Consider the following 24,483-nt stretch of genomic DNA (forward strand, 5'->3'; position numbering starts at 1 on the left):
GCATGTTTTGGAATGTTTTTATTCTGTACAGGCTTCCTTCTTTTCTCTCTGTCATTTAGGTTAGTATTGTGGAGTAACTACAATGCTGCTGATCCATCCTCAGTTTTCTCCTTTCACAGCCATTAAACTCTGTAACTGTTTTAAAGTCACCATTGGCCTCATGGTGAAAATCCCTGAGCGGTTTCCTTTCTCTCCAGCAACTGAGTTAGGAAGAAGTATCTTTGTAGTGACTGGTTGTATTGATACAACATCCTAAGTGTAATCAATTACTTCACCATGCTCAAAGGGATATTCGATGTTTGCTTTTTTTTTTACCCATCTACCAATAGGAGCCCTTCTTTGTGAGGCATTGGAAAACCTCCCTGGTCTTTGTGGTTGAATCTGTGTTTGAAATTCACTGCTCGACTGAGGGACCTTACAGATAATTGTATGTGTGGGGTACAGAGATGAGCTAGTCATTCAAAAATCATGTCAAATACTATTATTACACACAGAGTGAGTCCATGCAACTTAATATGTGACTTGTTAAGCACATTTTTACTACTAAACTTATTTTGACTTGCCATAACAAAGGGGTTTAATACTTATTGACTCAAGACATTTCAGCTTTTAAGTTTGAATTAATTTGTAATATTTTCAAAAAACATAATTTCACTTTGACATTATGGGGTATATTGTGTGTGGGGTTTTGTGGGGTATTGTGTGTGGGGTATTATGGGGTATTGTGTGTGTGGGGTAATGTGGGGTATTGTGTGTGTGGGGTATTGTGGGGTATTGTGTGTGGGGTATTGTGTGTGGGGGTATTGTGTGTGGGGTATTGTGGGGTATTGGCCAGTGACAAACCAATCTAAAATACAGGCAGTAACTCAACAAAATGTTGAAAAAGTCCAAGGGGAGAGAATACATTCTGAAGGTACTGTATGTACGCACGGTCACTTTAGGGACAACGTCATCGATGCACTTATTAATGAAGCCGGTGACTGATGTGGTAAACTCCTCAATGGCATTCGAAGATTCCCGGGGAACATATTCCAGGCTGTGCTAAGCAAAACAGTCCTGTAGCTTAGCATCCACTTTATCGGACAACTTCTCTATTGGTTGCGCCACTAGTACTTCCCATTTTAGATGTTTGCTTGTAAGGAGGAATCGGGAGGATAAAGTCACATTTGCCAAGTGGAGGGTGAAGGAGAGCTTTGTATGCGTTTCTGTGTACGGAGTAAAGATGAAAGATGTGGCGATGAGTCCAAAGAGTCCTGATAAGGGTTTCTCATCATCATGTTTATCAATAAGGTCATCTGACTGATTGATATAGATCCCAGACGTAGTCGATGTTAATAGTTTTTACAGTACAGAAGGCCTGGAACAGGTGTTTCTGATGTCAGACAAGGAGGAAATAGGTGTTGCACCAAACTATTGGTATCATAGGATACATTAACCTCTCTCCCCCTCTCTCTTTCCCCTCCCTCCCTCCCTCCCTCCCTCCCTCCCTCTCTCTTTCCTCTCCCCCTCTCTTTCCCTTCCCTCCCTCCCTCTCTCCTCTTCTCTCTTTCCCCTCCCTCCCCCTCTCTCTTTCCCCTCTCTCTTTCCCCTCCCTCCCCTCTCTCTTTCCCCTCCCTCCCTCCCTCCCTCTCTCTTTCCCCTCCCTCTCTCCCCCTCTCTCTTTCCCCTCCCTCTCTCCCCCTCTCTCTTTCCCCTCTCTCCCTCTCTCTCTTTCCCTTCCCTCCCTCCCTCTCTCCCCCTCTCTCTTTCCCCTCCCTCCCCCTCTCTCTTTCCCCTCCCTCCCTCCCTCCCTCCCTCCCTCTCTTTCCTCTCCCCCTCTCTTTCCCTTCCTTCCCTCCCTCCCTCCCTCTCTCCTCTTCTCTCTTTCCCCTCCCTCCCCCTCTCTCTTTCCCCTCCCTCCCCCTCTCTCTTTCCCCTCCCTCCCCCTCTCTCTTTCCCGTCTCTCTTTCCCCTCCCTCCCCCTCTCTCTTTACCCTCCCTCCCTCTCTCTTTCCCCTCCCTCTCTCCCCCTCTCTCTTTCCCCTCTCTCCCCCTCTCTCTTTCCCCTCTCTCCCCCTCTCTCTTTCCCCTCTCTCCCCCTCTCTCTTTCCCCTCTCTCCCTCTCTCTCTTTCCCTTCCCTCCCTCCCTCTCTCCCCCTCTCTCTTTCCCCTCCCTCCCTCTCTCTCTCTCTCTCTGCAGTGGAGGGGATGAAAGTGGTGGAGAAGTGTGACAGCGACATCAAGAAGTTCAGGGATGAGATGGCCTCCATGAACAACAGGTTAGTCACCTTATTACGTCGTCATCTTTAAACGTTTACCTCTAGCTGCGACCTGAATCCCGATAACGTTGTCCAACGCCTGAATGGTGTTTTCTGCATCTGACATTTCAACAGTCCTATCTGAGCTCCTAGTTAGTGTAAGCTAGTAGAGGAAGTATTGACAGAACCCCCCTCCTCTATCTGAGCTCCTAGTTAGTGTAAGCTAGTAGAGGAAGTATTGACAGGACCCCCCTCCTCTATCTGAGCTCCTAGTTAGTGTAAGCTAGTAGAGGAAGTATTGACAGAAACCCCCCTCCTCAGTCAGTCATTAGCAGGGCTTTACAACCAGGGTCATGCTCATTAGGTTATATATTTAGATCAGGTATTATTATTATACTTTAAATTGAACACCCCCCCATCAGAGATCTCACTCTCTTGCACAGGGTAGATCAGTGGCATAACAATGGGATCAGGTTGGACAATTATGAAAGGATTTAGTTAAGCTCATTGTCCCGCGTCATACAGTGTTATTAATAACCGAAGGTCACATACTGTCTGATTTATTGTTTGCTGCTTGCTTTGTACAGTAGTCATTTCCTGGATGACAAAAAGAAGCTGACACCTCGGAGAGACGTGCCCTCTTACCCCAAGGTAAGGCAGTGGTCTGCAAATTACTCCTACTTCATTGTGTGTGTCAAGTGTTTTGTCATTATCAGTGAGCCTGTTACCAGGGACTGTAGGTCCATAGTGTTAGAACACCACCTGTAGGTCCATAGTGTCAGAACACCACCTGTAGGTCCATAGTGTCAGAACACCACCTGTAGGTCCATAGTGTCAGAACACCACCTGTAGGTCCATAGTGTCAGAACACCACCTATAGGTCCATAGTGTCAGAACACCACCTGTAGGTCCATAGTGTCAGAACACCACCTGTAGGTCCATAGTGTCACAACACCACCTGTAGGTCCATAGTGTCAGAACACCACCTGTAGGTCCATAGTGTCAGAACACCACCTGTAGGTCCATAGTGTCAGAACACCACCTGTAGGTCCATAGTGTTAGAACACCACCTGTAGGTCCATAGTGTCAGAACACCACCTGTAGGTCCATAGTGTCAGAACACCACCTGTAGGTCCATAGTGTCAGAACACCACCTGTAGGTCCATAGTGTCAGAACACCACCTGTAGGTCCATAGTGTCAGAACACCACCTGTAGGTCCATAGTGTCAGAACACCACCTGTAGGTCCATAGTGTCAGAACACCACCTGTAGGCCCATAGTGTCAGAACACCACCTGTAGGTCCATAGTGTCAGAACACCACCTGTAGGTCCATAGTGTCAGAACACCACCTGTAGGTCCATAGTGTCAGAACACCACCTGTAGGTCCATAGTGTCAGAACACCACCTGTAGGTCCATAGTGTCAGAACACCACCTATAGGTCCATAGTGTCAGAACACCACCTGTAGGTCCATAGTGTCAGAACACCACCTATAGGTGGCCACGGAGTGCAAAGGCCCTAGGGGCTCGCTGCCTCGCCTAAAGAATTACAGCCAGCATCTGTCTCCGGTGCTGGTTTAACACCTGAAGTCAGGTCAGGTGAGGTCAGGTATGTAGAGGTAAGCCCATAACTCGCACTGGAGACAGACTGGGTAAACTGGGAGCTCTGTGGCTTGCAGTACATGCTTTCGCAGCAGACCATAGATGTCCTCAGAAAGCCTGCCCTTTGACCTCTGGCTGTGGGAGGCCAACAAGGTCCGACACTGACTTCACCAAAACATTGTTGTTCTTCCCTCTCCCCTCTTCTGTGCCTCTCTCTATATCTCTCTCTCTGTCTGTGTGTGTGTGTGTGTGTGTGTGTGTGTGTGTGTGTGTGTGTGTGTGTGTGTGTGTGTGTGTGTGTGTGTGTGTGTGTGTGTGTGTGTGTGTGTGTGTGTGTGTGTGTGTGTGTGTGTGTGTGTGTGTGTGTGTGTGTGTGTGTGTGTGTGTGTGTGTAGTACCACCTGTCTCAGGAGACAGTGGAAGCTCTCAGACATCCCAGCTTTGATGTGTGGCAGTGGGAGCCCAATGAGGTGAGGACAGGGGATTGGACCATAGGGGCTCAACTGTCATAGAGGTTCAACTGTCATAGAGGTTCAACTGTCATAGAGGTTCAACTGTCATAGAGGTTCAACTACCATAGAGGTTCAACTGTCATAGAGGTTCAACTGTCATAGAGGTTCAACTGTCATAGAGGTTCAACTGTCATAGAGGTTCAACTGTCATAGAGGCTCAACTGTCATAGAGGTTCAACTGTCATAGAGGCTCAACTGTCATAGAGGTTCAACTGTCATAGAGGTTCAACTGTCATAGAGGTTCAACTGTCATTGAGGTTCAACTGTCATAGAGGTTCAACTGTCATAGAGGTTCTACTGTCATAGAGGTTCTACTGTCATAGAGGTTCAACTGTCATAGAGGTTCAACTACCATAGAACTGTTGCTCACACTCTGTCTCACTTATCCACCTTCCTTCACGTGGTCAGATGCTGAGCTGCCTGGAGCACATGTACAATGACCTGGACCTGGTCAAGGGCTTCAACATGAACCCCATCACACTGAAGAGTTGGCTGGTAAGACATCTAGAGATATCTACAACTGTTCTTCATGTACTGCTGCACCACTTGTTACTAGTGTCAGGTTTGTTGTAGATGTCTGATGGTCTCACGTCTTCCTTCCCCTCTTCCTCCCTGCAGCTTTGTATCCATGACAACTACCAGATGAATCCCTTCCATAACTTCCGTCACTGTTTTTGTGTCACCCAGATGATGTACAGCATGATCTGCCTCTGCAGCCTACAGGTAATACTACAGGTAATACTACAGGTAATACTACAGGTAATACTACAGTAATACTACAGGTAATACTACAGTAATACCACATGTAATACTGCAGTAATACTACAGGTAATACAACAGTAATACTACATGTAATACTACAGTAATACTACATGTAATACTACAGGTAATACTATAGTCACACTACGGGTAATACTAAAGTAATACTATGGGTAATACTACAGTAATACCATATTCATACTACAGTAATACTACAGTAATACTGCATGTAATACTACAGTAATACTGCATGTAATACTACAGGTAATACTATAGTCACACTACGGGTAATACTACAGTAGTACTATAGATAATACTACAGGTTATACCACAGTAATACTAGAATATTACTAGAATAGTGCTACTGGTAATACCAAAGTGATACTATGGGTAATACTACAATATTTACTACAGTAATACTAGAATAATACTAGAATAATGCTACTGGTAATACCAAAGTGATACTATGGGTAATACTACAGTAATACCATATTCGTAATACTACAGGTAAAATCACTGTCATATCACAGTAATACTACAGGTAATACCACAGTAATACTACAGGCAATACTACAGTAACACCACAGTAATACTACAACTTAACTTCCGGCGCCGACAGAGATGGCCGCCTCGCTTCGCGTTCCTAGGAAACTATGCAGTTTTTTGTTTTTTTACGTGTTATTTCTTACATTAGTACCCCAGGTCATCTTAGGTTTCATTACATACAGTCGAGAAGAACTACTGACTATAAGATCAGCGTCAACTCACCATCAGTACGACCAAGAATATGTTTTTCGCGACGCGGATCCTGTGTTCTGCCTTTCAAACAGGACAGCGGAATGGATCCCATGCTGCGACCCCAAAAAACGACTCCGAAAAAGAGGGAAATGAGGCGGTCTCCTGGTCAGACTCCGGAGACGGGCACACCGTGCACCAATCCCTAGCATTCTTCTTGCCAATGTCCAGTCTCTTGACAACAAGGTTGATGAAATCCGAGCAAGGGTAGCATTCCAGAGGGACATCAGAGACTGTAACGTTCTTTGCTTCACGGAAACATGGCTCACTGGAGAGACGCTATCCGATGCGGTGCAGCCAACGGGTTTCTCCACGCATCGCGCCGACAGAAACAGACATCTTTCTGGTAAGAAGAGGGGCGGGGGCGTATGCCTTATGGCTAACGAGACATGGTGTGATGTAAGAAACATACAGGAACTCAAATCCTTCTGTTCACCTGATTTAGAATTCCTCACAATCAAATGTAGACCGCATTATCTACCAAGGGAATTATCTTCGATTATAATCACAGCCGTATATATCCCCCCCCCAAGCAGACACATCGATAGCTCTGAACGAACTTTATTTAACTCTTTGCAAACTGGAAACCATTTATCCGGAGGCTACATTCATTGTTGCTGGGGATTTTAACAAGGCTAATCTGAAAACAAGACTCCCTAAATTTTATCAGCATATCGATTGCGCAACCAGGGGTGGAAAAACCTTGGATCATTGTTACTCTAACTTCCGCGACGCATATAAGGCCCTGCCCCGCCCCCCTTCTGGAAAAGCTGACCACGACTCCATTTTGTTGATCCCTGCCTACAGACAGAAACTAAAACAAGAGGCTCCCACGCTGAGGTCTGTCCAACGCTGGTCCGACCAAGCTGACTCCACACTCCAAGACTGCTTCCATCACGTGGACTGGGATATGTTTCGTATTGCGTCAGTTAACAATATTGACGAATACGCTGATTCGGTGTGCGAGTTCATTAGAATGTGCGTTGAAGAGGTCGTTCCCATAGCAACGATTTAAAACATTCCCTAACCAGAAACCGTGGATTGATGGCAGCATTCGCGTGAAACTGAAAGCGCGAACCACTGCTTTTAATCAGGGCAAGGTGTCTGGTAACATGACCGAATACAAACAGTGCAGCTATTCCCTCCGCAAGGCTATCAAACAAGCTAAGCGTCAGTACAGAGACAAAGTAGAATCTCAATTCAACGGCTCAGACACAAGAGGCATGTGGCAGGGTCTACAGTCAATCACGGACTACAGGAAGAAATCCAGCCCCGTCACGGACCAGGATGTCTTGCTCCCAGGCAGACTAAATAACTTTTTTGCCCGCTTCGAGGACAATACAGTGCCACTGACACGGCCTGCAACGGAAACGTGCGGCCTCTCCTTCACTGCAGCCGAGGTGAGTAAGACATTTAAACGTGTTAACCCTCGCAAGGCTGCAGGCCCAGACGGCATCCCCAACCGCACCCTCAGAGCATGCGCAGACCAGCTGGCCGGTGTGTTTACGGACATATTCAATCAATCCCTATACCAGTCTGCTGTTCCCACATGCTTCAAGAGGGCCACCATTGTTCCTGTTCCCAAGAAAGCTAAGGTAACTGAGCTAAACGACTACCGCCCCGTAGCACTCACTTCCGTCATCATGAAGTGCTTTGAGAGACTAGTCAAGGACCATATCACCTCCACCCTACCTGACACCCTAGACCCACTCCAATTTGCTTACCGCCCAAATAGGTCCACAGACGATGCAATCTCAACCACACTGCACACTGCCTTAACCCACCTGGACAAGAGGAATACCTATGTGAGAATGCTGTTCATCGACTACAGCTCGGCATTCAACACCATAGTACCCTCCAAGCTCGTCATCAAGCTCGAGACCCTGGGTCTCGACCCCGCCCTGTGCAACTGGGTACTGGACTTCCTGACGGGCCGTCCCCAGGTGGTGAGGGTAGGCAACAACATCTCCTCCCCGCTGATCCTCAACACGGGGGCCCCGCACGCCTCCAACTCAATCATCAAGTTTGCGGACGACACAACAGTGGTAGGCTTGATTACCAACAACGACGAGACGGCCTACAGGGAGGAGGTGAGGGCCCTCGGAGTGTGGTGTCAGGAAAATAACCTCACACTCAACGTCAACAAAACTAAGGAGATGATTGTGGACTTCAGGAAACAGCAGAGGGAACACCTCCCTATCCACATCGATGGAACAGTAGTGGAGAGGGTAGCAAGTTTTAAGTTCCTCGGCATACACATCACAGACAAACTGAATTGGTCCACTCACACAGACAGCATCGTGAAGAAGGCGCAGCAGCGCCTCTTCAACCTCAGGAGGCTGAAGAAATTCGGCTTGTCACCAAAAGCACTCACAAACTTCTACAGATGCACAATCGAGAGCATCCTGGCTGGTACGGCAACTGCTCCGCCCACAACCGTAAGGCTCTCCAGAGGGTAGTGAGGTCTACACAACGCATCACCGGGGGCAAACTACCTGCCCTCCAGGACACCTACACCACCCGATGTTACAGGAAGGCCATAAATATCATCAAGGACAACAACCACCCGAGCCACTGCCTGTTCACCCCGCTATCATCCAGAAGGCGAGGTCAGTACAGGTGCATCAAAGCTGGGACTGAGAGACTGAAAAACAGCTTCTATCTCAAGGCCATCAGACTGTTAAACAGCCACCACTAACATTGAGTGGCTGCTGCCAACACACTGACACTGACTCAACTCCAGCCACTTTAATAATGGGAATTGATGGGAAATTATGTAAATATATCACTAGCCACTTTAAACAATGCTACCTTATATAATGTTACTTACCCTACATTATTCATCTCATATGCATACGTATATACTGTACTCTATATCATCGACTGCATCCTTATGTAATACATGTATCACTAGCCACTTTAACTATGCCACTTTGTTTACATACCCATCTCATATGTATATACTGTACTCGACACCATCTACTGTATCTTGCCTATGCTGCTCTGTACCATCACTCATTCATATATCCTATGTACATATTCTTTATCCCCTTACACTGTGTATAAGACAGTAGTTTTGGAATTGTTAGTTAGATTACTTGTTGGTTATTACTGCATTGTCGGAACTAGAAGCACAAGCATTTCGCTACACTCGCATTAACATCTGCTAACCATGTGTATGTGACAAATAAAATTTGATTTGATTTGATACTACAGCGATACTACAGTAATACTACAGGCAATACTACAGTAAGACTACATATAATACTACAGTAACACCACAGTAATACTACAGGTGATACTACTGGTAATACCACAGTAATACTACAGTAATATCAAATCAAAGTTTAATTGTCACGTGCGCCGAATACAACAGGTTCTCCTTACAGTGAAATCCTTACAGGCTCTAACCAATAGTGCAAAAAAGGTATTAGGTGAACAATAGGTAAGTAAATAAATAAAACAACAGTCGTGATGCTCAGTCAGGATGGTGCAGCTGTAAAACCTTTTGAGGATCTCAGGACCCATGCCAAATCTTTTTAGTTTCCCGAGGATGAATAGGCTTTGTCGTGCCCTCTGTAATTCCACAGTAATACTTCAGTAATTCAACAGTAAGACTATAAACCTCAGCTCTATAAAAGGGCATCAATAATACTGGAGTGATGAGAAAGAGAGATTGGTGAGGAGGAATCGTTTTTTTCTTGAAGAGGAGAGAGAGAGAGAGAGAGAGAGAGAGAGACGCTGAGAGACGAGTTCGGAAGAGAAATTCTACTCCCTTGGAGACGCTCTGTCATCCATTCATGAGAGGTTTATTTCTCATCAAAGGCTATAATGAGTGATTATGAGGCGGCCATGTTAAAGACGTGCTAATGAGATCTATCTCACACACACACACTCACACGAACACGGATTTACCTACCTGTGCAAACTTGCATGCTGGGAAAACACCCACCCGCACACACACACACCCATACGCACACACCCACACACACGCACACACACACACACACACACCCGCACGCACGCACACACACACACCCATACGCACACACCCACACACACACACGCACACACACGTGCGCACAGTACACAGATGGCCCATTCATTGACGTAATGAGCCTGTGTTGTGTGTCTCCCAGGAGATATTCAGCCAGGTGGACATTCTGATTCTGATGACAGCTGCAGTGTGCCACGATCTGCAGCACCCAGGGTACAACAACACGTAAGAATGCTCTCCTCTCTCTATCCCTGCCATCTGGCCATCCGAATTCAATGAAACTAGACACAGTCTGGCCATCCGAATTCAATGAAACTAGACACAGTCTGTCCATCCGAATTCAATGAAACTAGACACAGTCTGGCTATACTAATTCAATGAAACTAGACACAGTCTGTCCATCCGAATTCAATGAAACTAGACACAGTCTGTCCATCCGAATTCAATGAAACTAGACACAGTCTGGCTATACTAATTCAATGAAACTAGACACAGTCTGTCTATACTAATTCAATGAAACTAGACACAGTCTGGCCATCCGAATTCAATGAAACTAGACACAGTCTGTCCATCCGAATTCAATGAAACTAGACACAGTCTGGCCATCCGAATTCAATGAAACTAGACACAGTCTGGCCATCCGAATTCAATGAAACTAGACACAGTCTGTCCATCCGAATTCAATGAAACTAGACACAGTCTGGCTATACTAATTCAATGAAACTAGACACAGTCTGTCTATACTAATTCAATGAAACTAGACACAGTCTGTCCATCCGAATTTAATGAAACTAGACACAGTCTGGCTATACTAATTCAATGAAACTAGACACAGTCTGTCTATACTAATTCAATGAAACTAGACACAGTCTGGCCATCCGAATTCAATGAAACTAGACACAGTCTGGCTATACTAATTCAATGAAACTAGAAACAGTCTGGCCATCCGAATTTAATGAAACTAGACAGTCTGGCCATCTGAATTCAATGAAACTGTACACAGTCTGTCTATACTAATTCAATGAAACTAGACACCCAGGTTTCATTCAAGAAGGGATTTGAAAGCATGGCCCTGTGAGACTAATTCTCTCTCTCAGGTACCAGATAAACGCACGGACGGAGCTTGCGGTACGCTACAATGACATCTCTCCTCTGGAGAATCATCACTGTGCCGTGGCCTTCCAGATCTTCTCTCAGCCTGACTGCAACATCTTCTCCACCTTCGATGCTGAGGCCTTCAAACAGATTCGTCAGGTAGGGGGTAGGAGTGTGCGTGTGTCTGCGTGCGTGCGTGCTGATCTGTATCTCTGTCTTAGGGAATCATCACACTGATCTCTCTGTCTTAGAAAATCATCACACTGATCTCTCTCTGTCTGTCTTTGGGAATCATCACACTGATCTCTGTCTTAGGGAATCATCATGCGGATCTGTCTTTGGGAATCATCATACTGATCTCTCTGTCTTAGGGAATCATCACACTGAATTATCTCTCTGTCTTAGGGAATCATCACGCTGATCTCTCTCTGTCTGTCTTTGGGAATCATCACACTGATCTCTCTCTCTCTGTCTGTCTTAGGGAATCATCACACTGATCTCTCTCTGTCTTAGGGAATCATCACACTGATCTCTCTCTGTCTTAGGGAATCATCACACTGATCTTTCTCTGTCTTAGGGAATCATCACACTGATCTCTCTCTCTCTTAGGGAATCATCACACTGATCCTGGCCACAGACATGGCACGACATGGCGAGATACTGGACTCATTCAAGCATAAAGTGGACCGCTTTGACTTCAGTGATGAAGAGCATGTCACTTGTGTAAGGATACACATGACTATGTATTTGCCCCTAGAAGACATATTTTCCACTACCTTAGTTTGTGCAAATCGGTGTATTTGTTCTACTGCCCTATGCAGTAATACTATATTTACAACTTTTCTTAGGTGTGTTTGCTAGTCCTTTCTGCTGCTATTTATGTGGGCCATCTGGTAGACCCCCTCCCTATATTAAACTCTGCTCTGTGTAACCTTTGACCCCTAGCTGAAGATGGTGCTAATTAAGTGCTGTGACATCTCTAACGAGGTGCGGCCCATGGAGGTGGCTGAGCCCTGGGTCGACTGTCTGCTGGAGGAATACTTCATGCAGGTACGTAAAGCCCCATATATGCTGTATATGCGTTTTTATACAGTACATAGCCTACAGTGTAAAGCCCCATATACAGTGCCTTCGGAAAGTATTCAGACCCCTTGACTTTTCCACATTTTGTTACGATACAGCCTTATTCTAAAATGTATCAAATAAAATCCTCAATCTACACACAATACCCCCATAAAGACAAATTGAAAATAGTTTTTTTAGAAATGTTTGCAAATGTATAAAAGTTTTTTTTTAAATCTTTATTTACATAAGTATTCAGACCCTTTGCTTATGAGACTCTAAATTTATCTCAGGTGCATCCTGTTTCCATTGATCATCCTTGAGATGTTTCTACAACCTGTGGTAAATTAAATTGATTGGACATTATTTGGAAAGGCACACACCTGTCTATATAAGGTCCCACAGTTGACAGTGCATGTCAGAGCAAAAACCAAGCCAGGAGGTCAAAGGAAAAGCTCTCCACTAATCAGGCTTTTATGGTAGAATGGCCAAACGGAAGCCACTCCTCAGTGAAAGGCACATGACAGCTGCTTGGAGTTGCCAAAAAGACCCTAAAGGATTCTCAGACCATGAGAAACAAAATTCTCTAGTCTGATGAAACCAAGATTGAACTCTTTGGCCTGAATACCAAGCATCACGTCTGGAGGACACCTGGCACCATCCCCACGGTGAAGCATGGTGGTGGCAGGGACTGGGAGACTAGTCGGGATTGAGGGAAAGATGAGCGGAGCAAAGTACAGAGATCTCTGATGAAAACCTGCTGATTTTTAAATATGTTTTAATCATCGTTGTCAAGGGATCCAATACTTCCGGACCCCATGTATGTGCCGTTTTGTATTAAAAATGAACGATTGCAATTGACTTTTTCTCTCTTCTCCATTCTTTCATCAGAGTGACAGGGAGAAGGCAGAGAGTCTGCCTGTAGCCCCCTTCATGGACAGAGAAAAGGTCACCAAACCCACCGCCCAGATCGGATTCATCAAGTTCGTCCTTATCCCCATGTTTGAGACTGTAATGAAGGTGAGCGACGGATGGATGGGACTGTAAAAATGAGAATACGACCTGTGACGATGACGATAAAAACCGGCCTCTTGTCTCTCTCTCAGCTGTTCCCTCAGATTGACGAAGTGATGATCCAGCCTCTGAGAGAGTCACGAGACAGATACGAGGAGCTCAAGCAGATTGACGATGCCATGAATGAGGTCCGATATATTTATGTGTGTGTTTGATTGTTTTCTTTAAGGACACGTCAGCATGATCTTATGTGTAGCAGTGACTGGAACAGTGCTGCGAATGTCTCTCTCCTTCAGGTGGAGAAAAAAAAAAAGTGAGAACCTGACTATGGGGAAGAAGAAATGAGAGCTCGAAGGTAGGTGTTTTTTGACTGGCTGGATTGAAGGTCTTCTATAAACTATATGGGTGTGGTGTTTAAATGTTAATGTATGTTCCTCTATTTCAGCTCAAAAGTCCTATGGTGGAGACGAGTCAGTATGGCATTCTGAGGAAGAGGGGAATCCGACCAAGCCTGTCTGACTGGCTGGATGGACAATCCAAAGCTTATATCAGGAAATGTCGACTTGAACAGCACGGACTACTTCAGTGAACGATATTTTGATTCTGTGTCTTGCCTTTTTTGTTTTTAAATGGGTTTTTTTTTTTTCCAGGATGTACAGATTTTTTTGTTGCCTTTGTTTCCTACAAAAATAAATGTTTATTTTAAATATAACCATTTATGTGGACTGTTTGCGTTTCAAACTATTTATATTAAACAAAAATAGAAACGCAACATGTGAAATGTTCCACACAAAAAAGCTTATTTGCACATCCCTGCTCGTAAGCGTTTCTCTTTTACCAAGATAATGACTGCAGGAATGTCCATCAAAGCTATTGCCAGAGAATAATGTTCATTTCTCTACCATAAGGAGTACGTTGAACCGGCCTCAACCACATGTAACCACGCCAGCCCAGGACCTCCACATCCGGCTTCTTCACCTGCGGGATCGTCTGAGACCAACCACCCGGACAGCTGATGAACATTTCTATTTGTAATAAAGCCCTTTTGTGAAAACCAAAGTATTCTGAGTGGGTGGTCCTATGCCTTCCCCAGGCCCACCCGTGGCTCCACCCCCCTGCCTAGGCATGTGAAAACCAAAGTATTCTGAGTGGGTGGGCCTATGCCTTCCCCAGGCCCACCCGTGGCTCCACCCCCCTGCCTAGGCATGTGAAAACCAAAGTATTCTGAGTGGGTGGTCCTATGCCTTCCCCAGGCTCCACCCATGGCTCCACCCCCCTGCCTAGGCATGTGAAAACCAAAGTATTCTGAGTGGGTGGTCCTATGCCTTCCCCAGGCTCCACCCATGGCTCCACCCCCCTGCCTAGGTGTGTGAAATCCATAGATTAAGGTTTAACACATTTATTTCAATTGACTGATTTCCTTGTATAACCTGTCATGCAGTAAAATCATTCAAATGGTTGCATTTACGTTATTGTTCAGTATATAAATTCTACCCAGCAGTGCTTACTGAGTAGTCTTACCTGTGGAGACGTTATGGTTCATGTGATTAAGCCAGACTGAATGGATGGTGAGCGACAAGTAGTCATCCCGGTTTACTTCTGAAGGTTTGAAGAGCTGTCAGTGTGGTGGTGAACTTTACAAAACAATAGGATGTTGTTGAAACACCTTAAGCCGTTTAATGCAAGGGGACATTTTTACCTCAAATTTGATCAAAAAACTTGTTATCCTACTTTGGAGACATCTCAGCCAATCACGGGTCCTGCCTTTCTCATTAAATAGCTCAGTGCTTCCTCGGCTAAATTAGGCTCATAATTTAAACGTTTTATTCGTATGCAGACTCTGTATAAATTGGTAATTAAGGCATATGAAAGTTAATCTTCAAGGAAGTATTTCTTGAAGTGAAGTAGGAAATGTAATCAAACGCCCCCGATCCTGAATTGGGTCATATGCACTTTCTGACAGTGGAAGGACTTGTTAGTAAGCGTTTCTCTTTTACCAAGATAATCCCCAGTGGTCAGGGTACGACACTACACAGTGCTTGGCTCTTGTTCAATTGGAGAGGACTATACATTTAGTGGAGCACAAGAGAGACACTTCTAAGCATCAAACGGTCAGTCATCATTTTTTTATTTAAAAATAAAGAAGAAGAAATGGCTAATTCTCGGTAAATCACAAATCATAAATTTACACAACTCAAAACGGTTAAGTCTATCCGTCTCCAAACAAAGATAGAACTCTGAAAGAAGCCTTTTTAAACCAAAATATAGAATCTGTCTGTCCTATCCGTTTCAGCTCGAGGCTTTGGTCACTGGCCCAGGCTGGTTGCCTTTCTTGGCTTTTTTACTGGCTCCGTTGGACTGCTGTCCCTTCCCCGGTCCTCTCTTTTTGCCTCCTTGTTCATTCTGCTGTTGGAGCCTCTGCTGTTTCTTCTCTCTGTAGGACGCCATGTTGTCAAAGTTGCCCTTGTACAGGTGTTGGAACCGGCTCTCTAACCCCGCTGAGACTGTCGTGAGGAGAAACAGGAGGGAGGAGCGGGGTCAGAGACAGAGAAAGAAATTGTAGCACAGTTCATTCAGGTGGTGGATTACTATTAGAATGTCAAATCAAACCCCTTTGTTCTAAGCCTTGATCCAAGTTCATGTTGCAGGTATCTCTGAGCATCCACTAAATAACAGTAAAAAAAACTACATGTAAAGTCTCCTGGTAGTCTTGACTACTTGGCATTAAGAACTACTTTGCTCAGGGGAACATGGAGGCAGACATGAAGCCAAGTGCATAAACATCCCAGGTTAGAACTGCTCTTTACTGAGTGAGAAGGATGATGGGTAATGTGAGGGCACAGTGTTGTGCCTCATGTGTGATGACTCACCCTGAAGTGCCTCCCAATGCGGCTGAAGGGCCTCCGTCACTCTTTTAATCTCTGGGCTTTCACTGTCGCACTGCAGAGAGAGAGCGAACAAAACACCCCAGTGGCAACATAAGGGCTAAAACACAAACCCTGGTGTGTTTGTTTACTAAATAAAGAACAGTATACTGTTGTGTGAGATGAGCTTGGAGGGTACTACGGTGTTGTCAACGAACAGCAGTACCTGCCAGCTGTCTTGCGTGTGTGTGTACACGTGGAACGGCGTCTCTCGGCTATCCAGCAGGACCCAGAGCCGACCCTGGGGGTCAAAGGTCAAATCCAGAGGACAGTGAGGTAGGGTCAACCTGCTGGAGGGCATCAGTCGCTCCTCTGTCCCTTGCTCCATCCCAAACAACTGCACCGAGGGAACTCTGGAAAACACAGGACAAATATTTTGTCACAGGTTACACACACACACTCCACTGATCTACATAGCTAGGGTCATTTATATATGTGCACAGTACACTGTCAACTCCTGATATATGCACCCGACCTCTCACACTGCACCGCCACATGATGTCCACCAGGGGAACCAGCGATCCTGCTGACTGCAGACCTCTGGGAACAAAAGGCACAAATTACGATGATGTTACAAACATAACTGAGGGGGGATTGACGACCCACTATGGTCTTGCATCAGGTCAAATACCAACAGTTGACCCTAAAAAATTTTACATTAAAAAGAATAATTCACTGGCAGGTGGAATGAAAACATTGGCGGTTCAGAACAATTATATTTTGGGTTGTAAACGTTTTCAATTAATATCATTTTTCTTTTTTTCTTTTTTTACAAATCCAGGAATCCTTGTTGTGTTGAATTATGTTGCGAATCCCATTAGGCTACGTTAGAGGTGAGGCAGACATAGCCAGGCTACCAGCCACGCCACGAGAGAGTAGAGCAGGGAACTTTCCATTAGTAGGCCTGTGTGTGGTGCTGAACATTCCTAAATGTTTCAGCATGCAGAGCATATATTCCCTTCAACAGGCAACAATATGTTGCCATGTTCATTTCCCTGACCCCATAGCTCACTTAAAAATGACTCATGTAAAAAGAGAAATTTAAAAAATGAAAGGTTATGATGGTGAAATTACACCAGCATGGAAACAGGTGTTGCCTGAGTAAAATCCCCGGTTTGGAAGGATTTTGGCATCATTGTAGACGAGGACAACAACCAGGCAGCTGCATAGACAAAAGTGAAAGTAGGTATTTGTTTAAGATGAGGTTTATTAACAGTTCATTATGACATTAAAATGTAGGTTTTTGTTCATTTAGACCATATACAGGCAATAGAAAGTTTAAACCTGTACGACTGGTATCTAAATCGCCTACTAAATAAATCCAGGCTAAATAAGAGGTAACCTGTTGCAGAATATGGCCTATTAGATTCTGGGAATTGTTTACTTAAGTCTCAATTAAACTATTTGATTATGTAAACAAAGATATTGTTTGGTTATGTCAGCTATAGGCTTTCATTAGGTTTTTCAAAGCAGTTTGAGTTGCCAATGTGCCCCGTGTGACCTATAAACAGTCAGCTCTATGGATTGAAGCTTCGCATGAGTGACGACAAGGAGAGCTACTCAGTATACATATCGATGGATTCTATTCAAATGTAACATGTTTCAAGTGAAACTGTAGTTTTGTTTGTATCCTGTTTAGTGAATGATTACTGTGAATAATAATAGAGTTTAGGTCATGAAACTGTGTGTATGCTAATTTTAGAAAAGGTTGACCTAAATCAGATAAGAGGAAATTGCCTGGGATCAGAGAGCAGGGTCAGGACCTGAAGATGGACAGGTTGAGATTCTGACATCTAGGTAAACAAGAGAGGAGCATGGACATTCCACAGGGGAAAGGAGGGAAACTCATTGGGGTCATAACATGTATAGCCGGGGAGGTAAAGAGGGAGGTGAAGAAGGAGGGAAGAGGCAGGTGAAGAGGCAGGTGAAGAGGCAGGTGAAGAGGCAGGTGAAGAGGCAGGTGAAGAGGCAGGTGAAGAGGGAGGTGAAGAGGGAGGTAAAGAAGGAGGTAAAAGAGGGAGGTGAAGAGGGAGGTAAAGAAGGAGGGAAGAGGCATGTGAAGAGGCATGTGAAGAGGCAGGTGAAGAGGCAGGTGAAGAGGCAGGTGAAGAGGCAGGTGAAGAGGCAGGTGAAGAGGGAGGTGAAGAGGCAGGGGAAGAGGGAGGTGAAGAGGGAGGTGAAGAGGGAGGTGAAGAGGGAGGTGAAGAGGGAGGTGAAGAGGCAGGTGAAGAGGGAGGTGAAGAGGGAGGTGAAGAGGGAGGTGAAGAGGGAGGTGAAGAGGGAGGCGAAGAGGGAGGCGAAGAGGGAGGCGAAGAGGGAGGCGAAGAGGGAGGCGAAGAGGGAGGTGAAGAGGGAGGGGAGAGTATAAGACTTGTGAGCTTTCTAAAAAATGTGCACTCAGCTTCTTGGTAATAACCACTTGAAACTTCTGGTCTCAGTTCCTTTTTTTGCAAAGAGTTTGCAATGGCATTTTGATTTGTAACAGTATGAATGACAATGTTTGATAGTTGTTGCTAAATGCACACCCAGAAGAGGAATGACTCCATGTATCAGTGGCTTGGTTAACTGCTACAGTCCCACGCCGGCGCATTTCAGACTTCAGACCCCTTTCAAACATTGTGTTTGAACTACAGACTTCTTGGGGTCGTCTGCAGAGTTGTTTCCGCGGGTGGCAAAAAGCCAAATCTACTATTGGATAAGTCCATATATTCTTGATCCATTGACACCAACCATTAGTCTGTGTGAGCTACAACTCAGTAAGACAAGAGCGGATCCTGAAGGGGCCCGGGGGGTTAAATGTCTATAGAGTCCAAACGGTTTGAGATAAAGTATTAATAGCCATCTACAGTATGCAGGTTGTCCAATCAAAAACTGATATTTTGACCAATGGGTAAAATGTTAATTGTGTAGATAACTCTTATAAGAAAAGCAATTGTCCAAACCTCATGTCTCTATCATAATCAATTCAAATGTTATTGGAGTTTCTACCCTTGTAGGATCCCCCGACCAAAAAAATAAATGGAGACCAGAGAAAACAATGAATCTGGAAAATAGCATCGTGCCAGCTAGGCTGGATTGTTGTGTGAGAATTAAGGCTGACTGACAGACTCAGCATTGAATCCAGATGACATTAAACAAGATAGATATCGATTTTGAGATGTAATATTTTAATATAGGCTTTTCATATTAATGTGAATGTACTGTTGTTGTACAAATATTTCTCACAAAAACAAGCGTCTCTATGAAATGTCAACAGAGCTCAGTACGGACCGCAAGCTTTGTGTTGATTTGGCTTTTTGCCACCCGCGGAAACAACTCTGCAGACGACCACAACATGTAATGTCCTCAAATGTCGCTGCGAGAAAGCGCACTGCTCTGTAACCAGAGATCAGTGTATTATTATCTAATGTATTAGGTTACAAAATCACTGTTTGAATATAATGTTACTGATACTGAAGGTTAGAGAAAGAACCCCCCCCCCAGTGAACGATTCAGAACATGACAATTAATATTTTCCCAAGACAAATATATTTTATAACATAAGTGAAATTTCATCCACCCCCTAATCTATGAAAAGCAGAGACTCTCCCGAACAGGTGTTAGAAGGTAAGGGGTTTCTTCTGCGTAGAAGATCATAGGAAATCCCAGGACATACTGTCTTTAACACTGTAATAAGCTCACATAGTCGCTGTCACAAACTCAAAACAGTTTTCATATAGCCTGGTTCCTCTCTAGGTTTCTTCCTAGGTTTTGGCCTTTCTAGGGAGTTTTTCCTAGCCACCGTGCTTCTACACCTGCATTGCTTGCTGTTTGGGGTTTTAGGCTGGGTTTCTGTACAGCACTTTGAGATATCAGCTGATGTACGAAGGGCTATATAAATAAAATTGATTTGATTAGTCACTGACTAGTTGAGATCTCAGGACTGATAGGGTTACTGTGAGAAGTAAAGTGGTCACCTTTTCCTTTTCTGTGTCTGAGTTCGGCATGTCCCTCAGCTGCTTCAGGTCCCAGCTCTGGAGCCTCCGACCTGACTCATACTCCCACAGCTTCATGGTCCCATCCTGTCAACACACACCAGCACAGTCAGACACACTAGTCTCCATTAGTCTCCATTTAAAAACAATTTGGGCGACCTGACTCATACTCCCACAGCTTCATGGTCCCATCCTGTCAACACACACCAGCACAGTCAGACACACTAGTCTCCATTTAAAAACAATTTGTACAGTAGTAGAGCTTAATCTGAACCGGTACAAGTGACACCTCTATCTGAAAGATCACCCAGCGTTATGTAATATTACTCAATTCAGCAGAATTGTAAGATGTCTAGATCTCTCACCCCTGATCCAGAGAGGAGCCACTGTGGGTGTCCTGGTGGGGCCAAAAGAGAACTGACAAATCTATGGAGAAAAAAAAAACTTGAAATATCAGGAAATTGGAGTGGTAACTGACTGGTTAAACATTAATTAATGTATAAATTCTGTTGCCATTCATTGCTAGGTAAGCCAGCTGTACTCACTCCAAGTGTCCCAGGCAGAATGCCTGGATGTTGTGTGGTGACCTCAAGTGGCTGACCCTGATCTTCTCATCGCGGTCAGCTGTGACGACATACTTGTCGTTGGGGGTCAGGGTCTAGAGGAGAAGAGTGGGGGAGATATCCCAAACTGACTGGCAGTTCACCAGGAGTTGTTCACTTGAAGCGAGCCATTGATCGGCATATTACTATTGTGAAAAATGTACAACCATTGAAGGCGTCGAACCCCATCAAACTCTGCCAAATCTGAGATGTAAGACGGGACTAAGTAAGGGCTATCCCATCTTCTGAAAATGCCCTTTAAAAACATTCAACTATGAAAAATAACCTACCCTTTAATAAGCTACCCTTTAATAACCTACCGTTTAATAAGAAAGTATCATGTGAATGAATTAATCCTCTTTACCATTGATAGAAGCATGGATAGATGTCCCAGCTTCAACTCTCCCGTCTTCTGGGGCTCCACCACAGAGAAGGAGTAGACGTCACCTGACTTGTCTGCTGCCCACACCTCATCCTCAGCTTCGTTGAACACAAGAGACGTGCACCTCCGCACAACCCACCTGAAAATAATACAACGGTCTCACTCAACATCTCAAAGAGAGCGACAATCGACACATTCAGATTTTTTTTCTTCTGATTTCAGTAAGTCGGATATTTGCTTTTATCTGCTTGTCCTATAGATACCTTGTACTGATGACCTGCCATGAGGGTTCACAGCGGAACAGAACCAGGCGTTTGGTGTCATCTGTCAGCGCGACCAGCTTCGCAGAGGAGGAAACGGCGAACGCCAGGATCTTGTCACTTCCTGTCTCTTCTGATCCATCACTACCAGGATGAAAGGGAGCAGTACATTTCTGGTGAAATCGTATCCCTTGAAAACAGTTGCTTCTTACCACACGGTGACACACACACATTTCAAATCAAACAAGTGACACGTGGTTCAGTCACATATCTAGGTCGAGCAAGTCTGACGATAACTCAGCAATAATGGGTGCACTGCAAGGGGTTGGCAACACACATTATACATTCCTGAGAGGTCAGTTGGCTGAAAAGACATAGCTAGCTAATGTTGTTTACCTTTTGTTGTCGGCCTCTGGGTCCTTTGGCTTCTGTTCTGCTGCGCTGCAGTCAAACACAAATGGTTCTCTGGTACAAAAAGAGAAAGGAGCATTTAATCATTGATGATTTAAATGTAGACTTGTGATATAATACACATAGCTGGCTAGCCCAAGAATGTACTAAAGTAGCCTGTTTTGTACTGAGTGCAGAACATTACGAACACCTTCCTAATATTGGAGTTGCAGCCTGTGCGCCTGGCACCTACAACCATTACCCCGTTCAAAGGCAGTTCAATATTTTGTCTTGGCACACACACACCATGTCTCAATTGTCTCATGCCTTAACTGGTCTCCTCCACTTCATCATCACTGATTAAAGTTGATTTAACAAGTGACGTAAAAAGGGGGTCATAGCGTTCACCTGGTCATTCTGTGATGGAAAATATGTTGTACTTTCAGTGTATACAGTTACCGTCTATGAATGGACTAACTTAGCTAATAACGTTAGCTGGGATGATACGGAGCTAACGTTAGTTATCTTATTTATTTCTCATCGCTACTAGCCTACTAGCTTAGCTTATACGACGCATTATTGTACAAACAATATAATATTAGGCACATCTGTTCGTACAAACCTGTTCTTTTTAGTGTGTATAGCAATGAGCTTTTTTTCATAGGTTGAAACAAGCCATTCTCCACAGGCACCGAGAGATGCCATGGCTACTTCTACAAATACCGTTCACGTGGGACGCACAGAAGTGCGGAAGTATTTGTCGCACCTCTTTTACGTCACCAAAGAACAAAACGTACATTAAAAGATGATCGATACACTGATGAGAGTCGTCCACAAAGCGGCACGGCGGGCTGTCCACCTCGCGTCTATCCTTCCTTTGGATTGCTGGATACAATTCAATTCAATTTAAGGGCTTTATTGGTATGGGAAACATATGTTAACATTGCCAAAGCAAGTGAAGTGAAATAAACAAAAAATGTACAGTAAACATTACACTCACAAAAGTTCCAAAAGAAAATACATTTCAAATGTCATATATGTGCAAAATTTAATATTGTGTGCAAATAGTTAAAAAGGGAAAATAAATCAACATAAATATGGATTGTATTTTTAAAGTTTTTTTGTTCTTCACTGGTTGGCCTTTTCTTGTGGCCACAGGTCACCAATCTTGCTGCTGTGATTTCATACTGTGGTATTTTACCCAGTAGATATGGGAGTTTATCAAAATTGGATTTGTTTTCGAATTCTTTGTGGATCTGTGTAATCTGAGGAAAATATGTGTCTCTAATATGGTCATACATTTGGCAGGAGGTTAGGAAGTGCAGCTTTTTTTCTACCTCATTTTGTGGGCAGTGTGCAGATAGCCGGTCTTCTCTTGAGAGTCAGGTCTGCCTATGGCGGCCTTTCTCAAGAGCAAGGCTGTGCTCACTGAGTCTGTACATAGTCAAAGCGTTCCTTCATTTTGGGTCAGTTGCGTCTTCCTCTCTGGGACAGTCCTTCCTTTGGCTTGGTCGTCACTAGTCACCACAGCCACAAAGTAAAAATTCCACCTATTTCAACAATTTATCTTCTTAAAATGTGATTTTAAACATAACCCTAACGACACTGCTAGCAGTATACCTTAATTTAAGAGTGAATATCACATTTTATTATCCTAATTTTTTTTTAATACATAACCCATTTTGACTTTGTGTGTGGTAACTAGCCTTGCCTGATTTTGCATGATGCACCATTTGTGGTTCAACACCAATGTAGCCATTTAAACACTGGAGTGATAGATGTGCAGAAGATGAATGTGCAAGTAGAGATACTGGGGTGCAAAGGAGCAACAAAAAAAAAACAATATGAGGATGAGGAAGTTGGAAGGGCTATTTACAGATGGGCGATGTACAGGTGCAGTGATCTGTGAGCTGCTCTGACAGCTGGTGCTTAAAGCTAGTGAGGGAGATATACGTCTCCAGCTTCAGTGATTTTTGAAATTCGTTCCAGTCATTGGCAGCAGAGAACTGGAGGGAAAGGCGGCCAAAAGAGGAATTGGCATTGGAGGTGACCAGTGATATATACAGTACCTGCTGGAGCGCGTGCCAAGGGTGGGTGCTGCTAGGGTGGCATACAGCATACAGGTGGCAGTGGTGAGTGACAAAACGGTGGCACTTTGATAGACTACATCTAGTTTGCTGAGTAGAGTGTTGGAGGCCATCTTGTAAATGACAACGCCAAAGCCAAGGATCGGCAGGACAGTCAGTTCTACGAGGGTATGTTTGGCAGCATGAGCGAAGGATGCCCTGTTGTGAAATAGGAAGCAGATTCTAGATTTAATCTTGGATTGGAGATGCCCAATGTGAGTCTGGAAGGAGAGTCCACAGTCCAACCAGACACCCAGGTATTTGTAGTTGTCCACATATTCTAAGTCAGAACCGTCCAGAGTAGTGATGCTGGGCGGGCAGGCAGGTGTTGGCAGCGATCGGTTGAAGAGCATGCATTTAGTTTTACTTGCATTTAAGAGCAGTTGGAGGCCACGGAAGGAGAGTTGTATGGCATTGAAGCTCGTCTGGAGGTTAGTTAACACAGTGTCCAAAGAAGGGCCAGAAGTATACAGAATGGTGTCGTCTGCGTAGAGGTGGATCAGAGATTCACCAGCAGCAAGAGCAACATCATTGATGTATACAGAGAAGAGAGTTGGCCCGAGAATTGAACCCTGTGGCAGAGAGAGACGTGGCTGAGGTGCACCCATGACCAGCTCGGAAACCAGATTGCAAAGGCGAAGAAGGTATTCGAAATGGTCGGTGATCTGTTTGTTAACTTGGCTTTCGAAGACCTTAGAAAGGCAGGGTAGGATAGATATAGGTCTGTAGCAGTTTGGGTCTAGAGTGTCTCCC

General features: G+C 44.6%; 2 protein-coding genes and 1 long non-coding RNA gene across 14 annotated transcripts in view; 2 read left to right on the forward strand and 1 right to left on the reverse strand.

Moving 5' to 3' along the window:
• Positions 1–14,531, forward strand: part of LOC118366572 (high affinity cGMP-specific 3',5'-cyclic phosphodiesterase 9A-like) — a 66,702-nt gene extending 52,171 nt beyond the window's left edge. For 8 of the 10 annotated variants that reach the window (XM_052492836.1, XM_052492837.1, XM_052492840.1 and 5 more), the window contains 13 exons: positions 2,180–2,258; positions 2,825–2,888; positions 4,234–4,308; positions 4,759–4,845; positions 4,969–5,085; positions 10,044–10,126; positions 10,999–11,155; positions 11,606–11,719; positions 11,942–12,046; positions 12,950–13,078; positions 13,165–13,260; positions 13,369–13,427; positions 13,518–13,787. In XM_052492836.1, coding sequence (XP_052348796.1) covers positions 2,180–2,258; positions 2,825–2,888; positions 4,234–4,308; positions 4,759–4,845; positions 4,969–5,085; positions 10,044–10,126; positions 10,999–11,155; positions 11,606–11,719; positions 11,942–12,046; positions 12,950–13,078; positions 13,165–13,260; positions 13,369–13,389 — 1,127 coding nt within the window. In that variant the 3' untranslated portion in view covers positions 13,390–13,427; positions 13,518–13,787. Of the gene's footprint in view, positions 1–2,179; positions 2,259–2,824; positions 2,889–4,233; positions 4,309–4,758; positions 4,846–4,968; positions 5,086–10,043; positions 10,127–10,998; positions 11,156–11,605; positions 11,720–11,941; positions 12,047–12,949; positions 13,079–13,164; positions 13,261–13,368; positions 13,428–13,517; positions 13,788–13,980 lie in introns of those variants that run through there. The other 2 variants (XR_008089617.1, XM_052492838.1) reach the window with 2 other exon arrangements.
• A 648-nt stretch (positions 14,532–15,179) lies between these two features.
• On the reverse strand, positions 15,180–22,386 carry wdr4 (WD repeat domain 4). Its single transcript, XM_035749289.2, has 11 exons — positions 22,227–22,386; positions 21,611–21,679; positions 21,218–21,358; positions 20,937–21,093; positions 20,516–20,628; positions 20,336–20,396; positions 19,953–20,057; positions 16,472–16,536; positions 16,163–16,349; positions 15,943–16,012; positions 15,180–15,576 (listed from the first exon to the last, which is right to left on the reverse strand). Exons 1-11 carry the CDS (start codon positions 22,307–22,309, stop codon positions 15,362–15,364), a joined length of 1,266 nt encoding a protein of 421 aa, XP_035605182.1. The 5' UTR covers positions 22,310–22,386; the 3' UTR covers positions 15,180–15,361.
• Positions 16,981–18,481, forward strand: LOC127914968 (uncharacterized). 3 transcript variants are annotated; one of them, XR_008089621.1, is made up of 3 exons: positions 16,981–18,052; positions 18,089–18,184; positions 18,221–18,481. It is a non-coding gene; the product is annotated as an uncharacterized LOC127914968 (long non-coding RNA). The 3 variants fall into 3 exon arrangements; XR_008089623.1 differs by having other exon boundaries at positions 18,089–18,124; positions 18,197–18,481; XR_008089622.1 differs by having other exon boundaries at positions 18,089–18,124; positions 18,245–18,481.
• Positions 22,387–24,483: the final 2,097 nt, after the last annotated feature.

This window comes from Oncorhynchus keta, chromosome 34 (assembly GCF_023373465.1).
Source record: "Oncorhynchus keta strain PuntledgeMale-10-30-2019 chromosome 34, Oket_V2, whole genome shotgun sequence".
In the NCBI taxonomy this organism is placed as follows: Eukaryota; Metazoa; Chordata; class Actinopteri; order Salmoniformes; family Salmonidae; genus Oncorhynchus; species Oncorhynchus keta.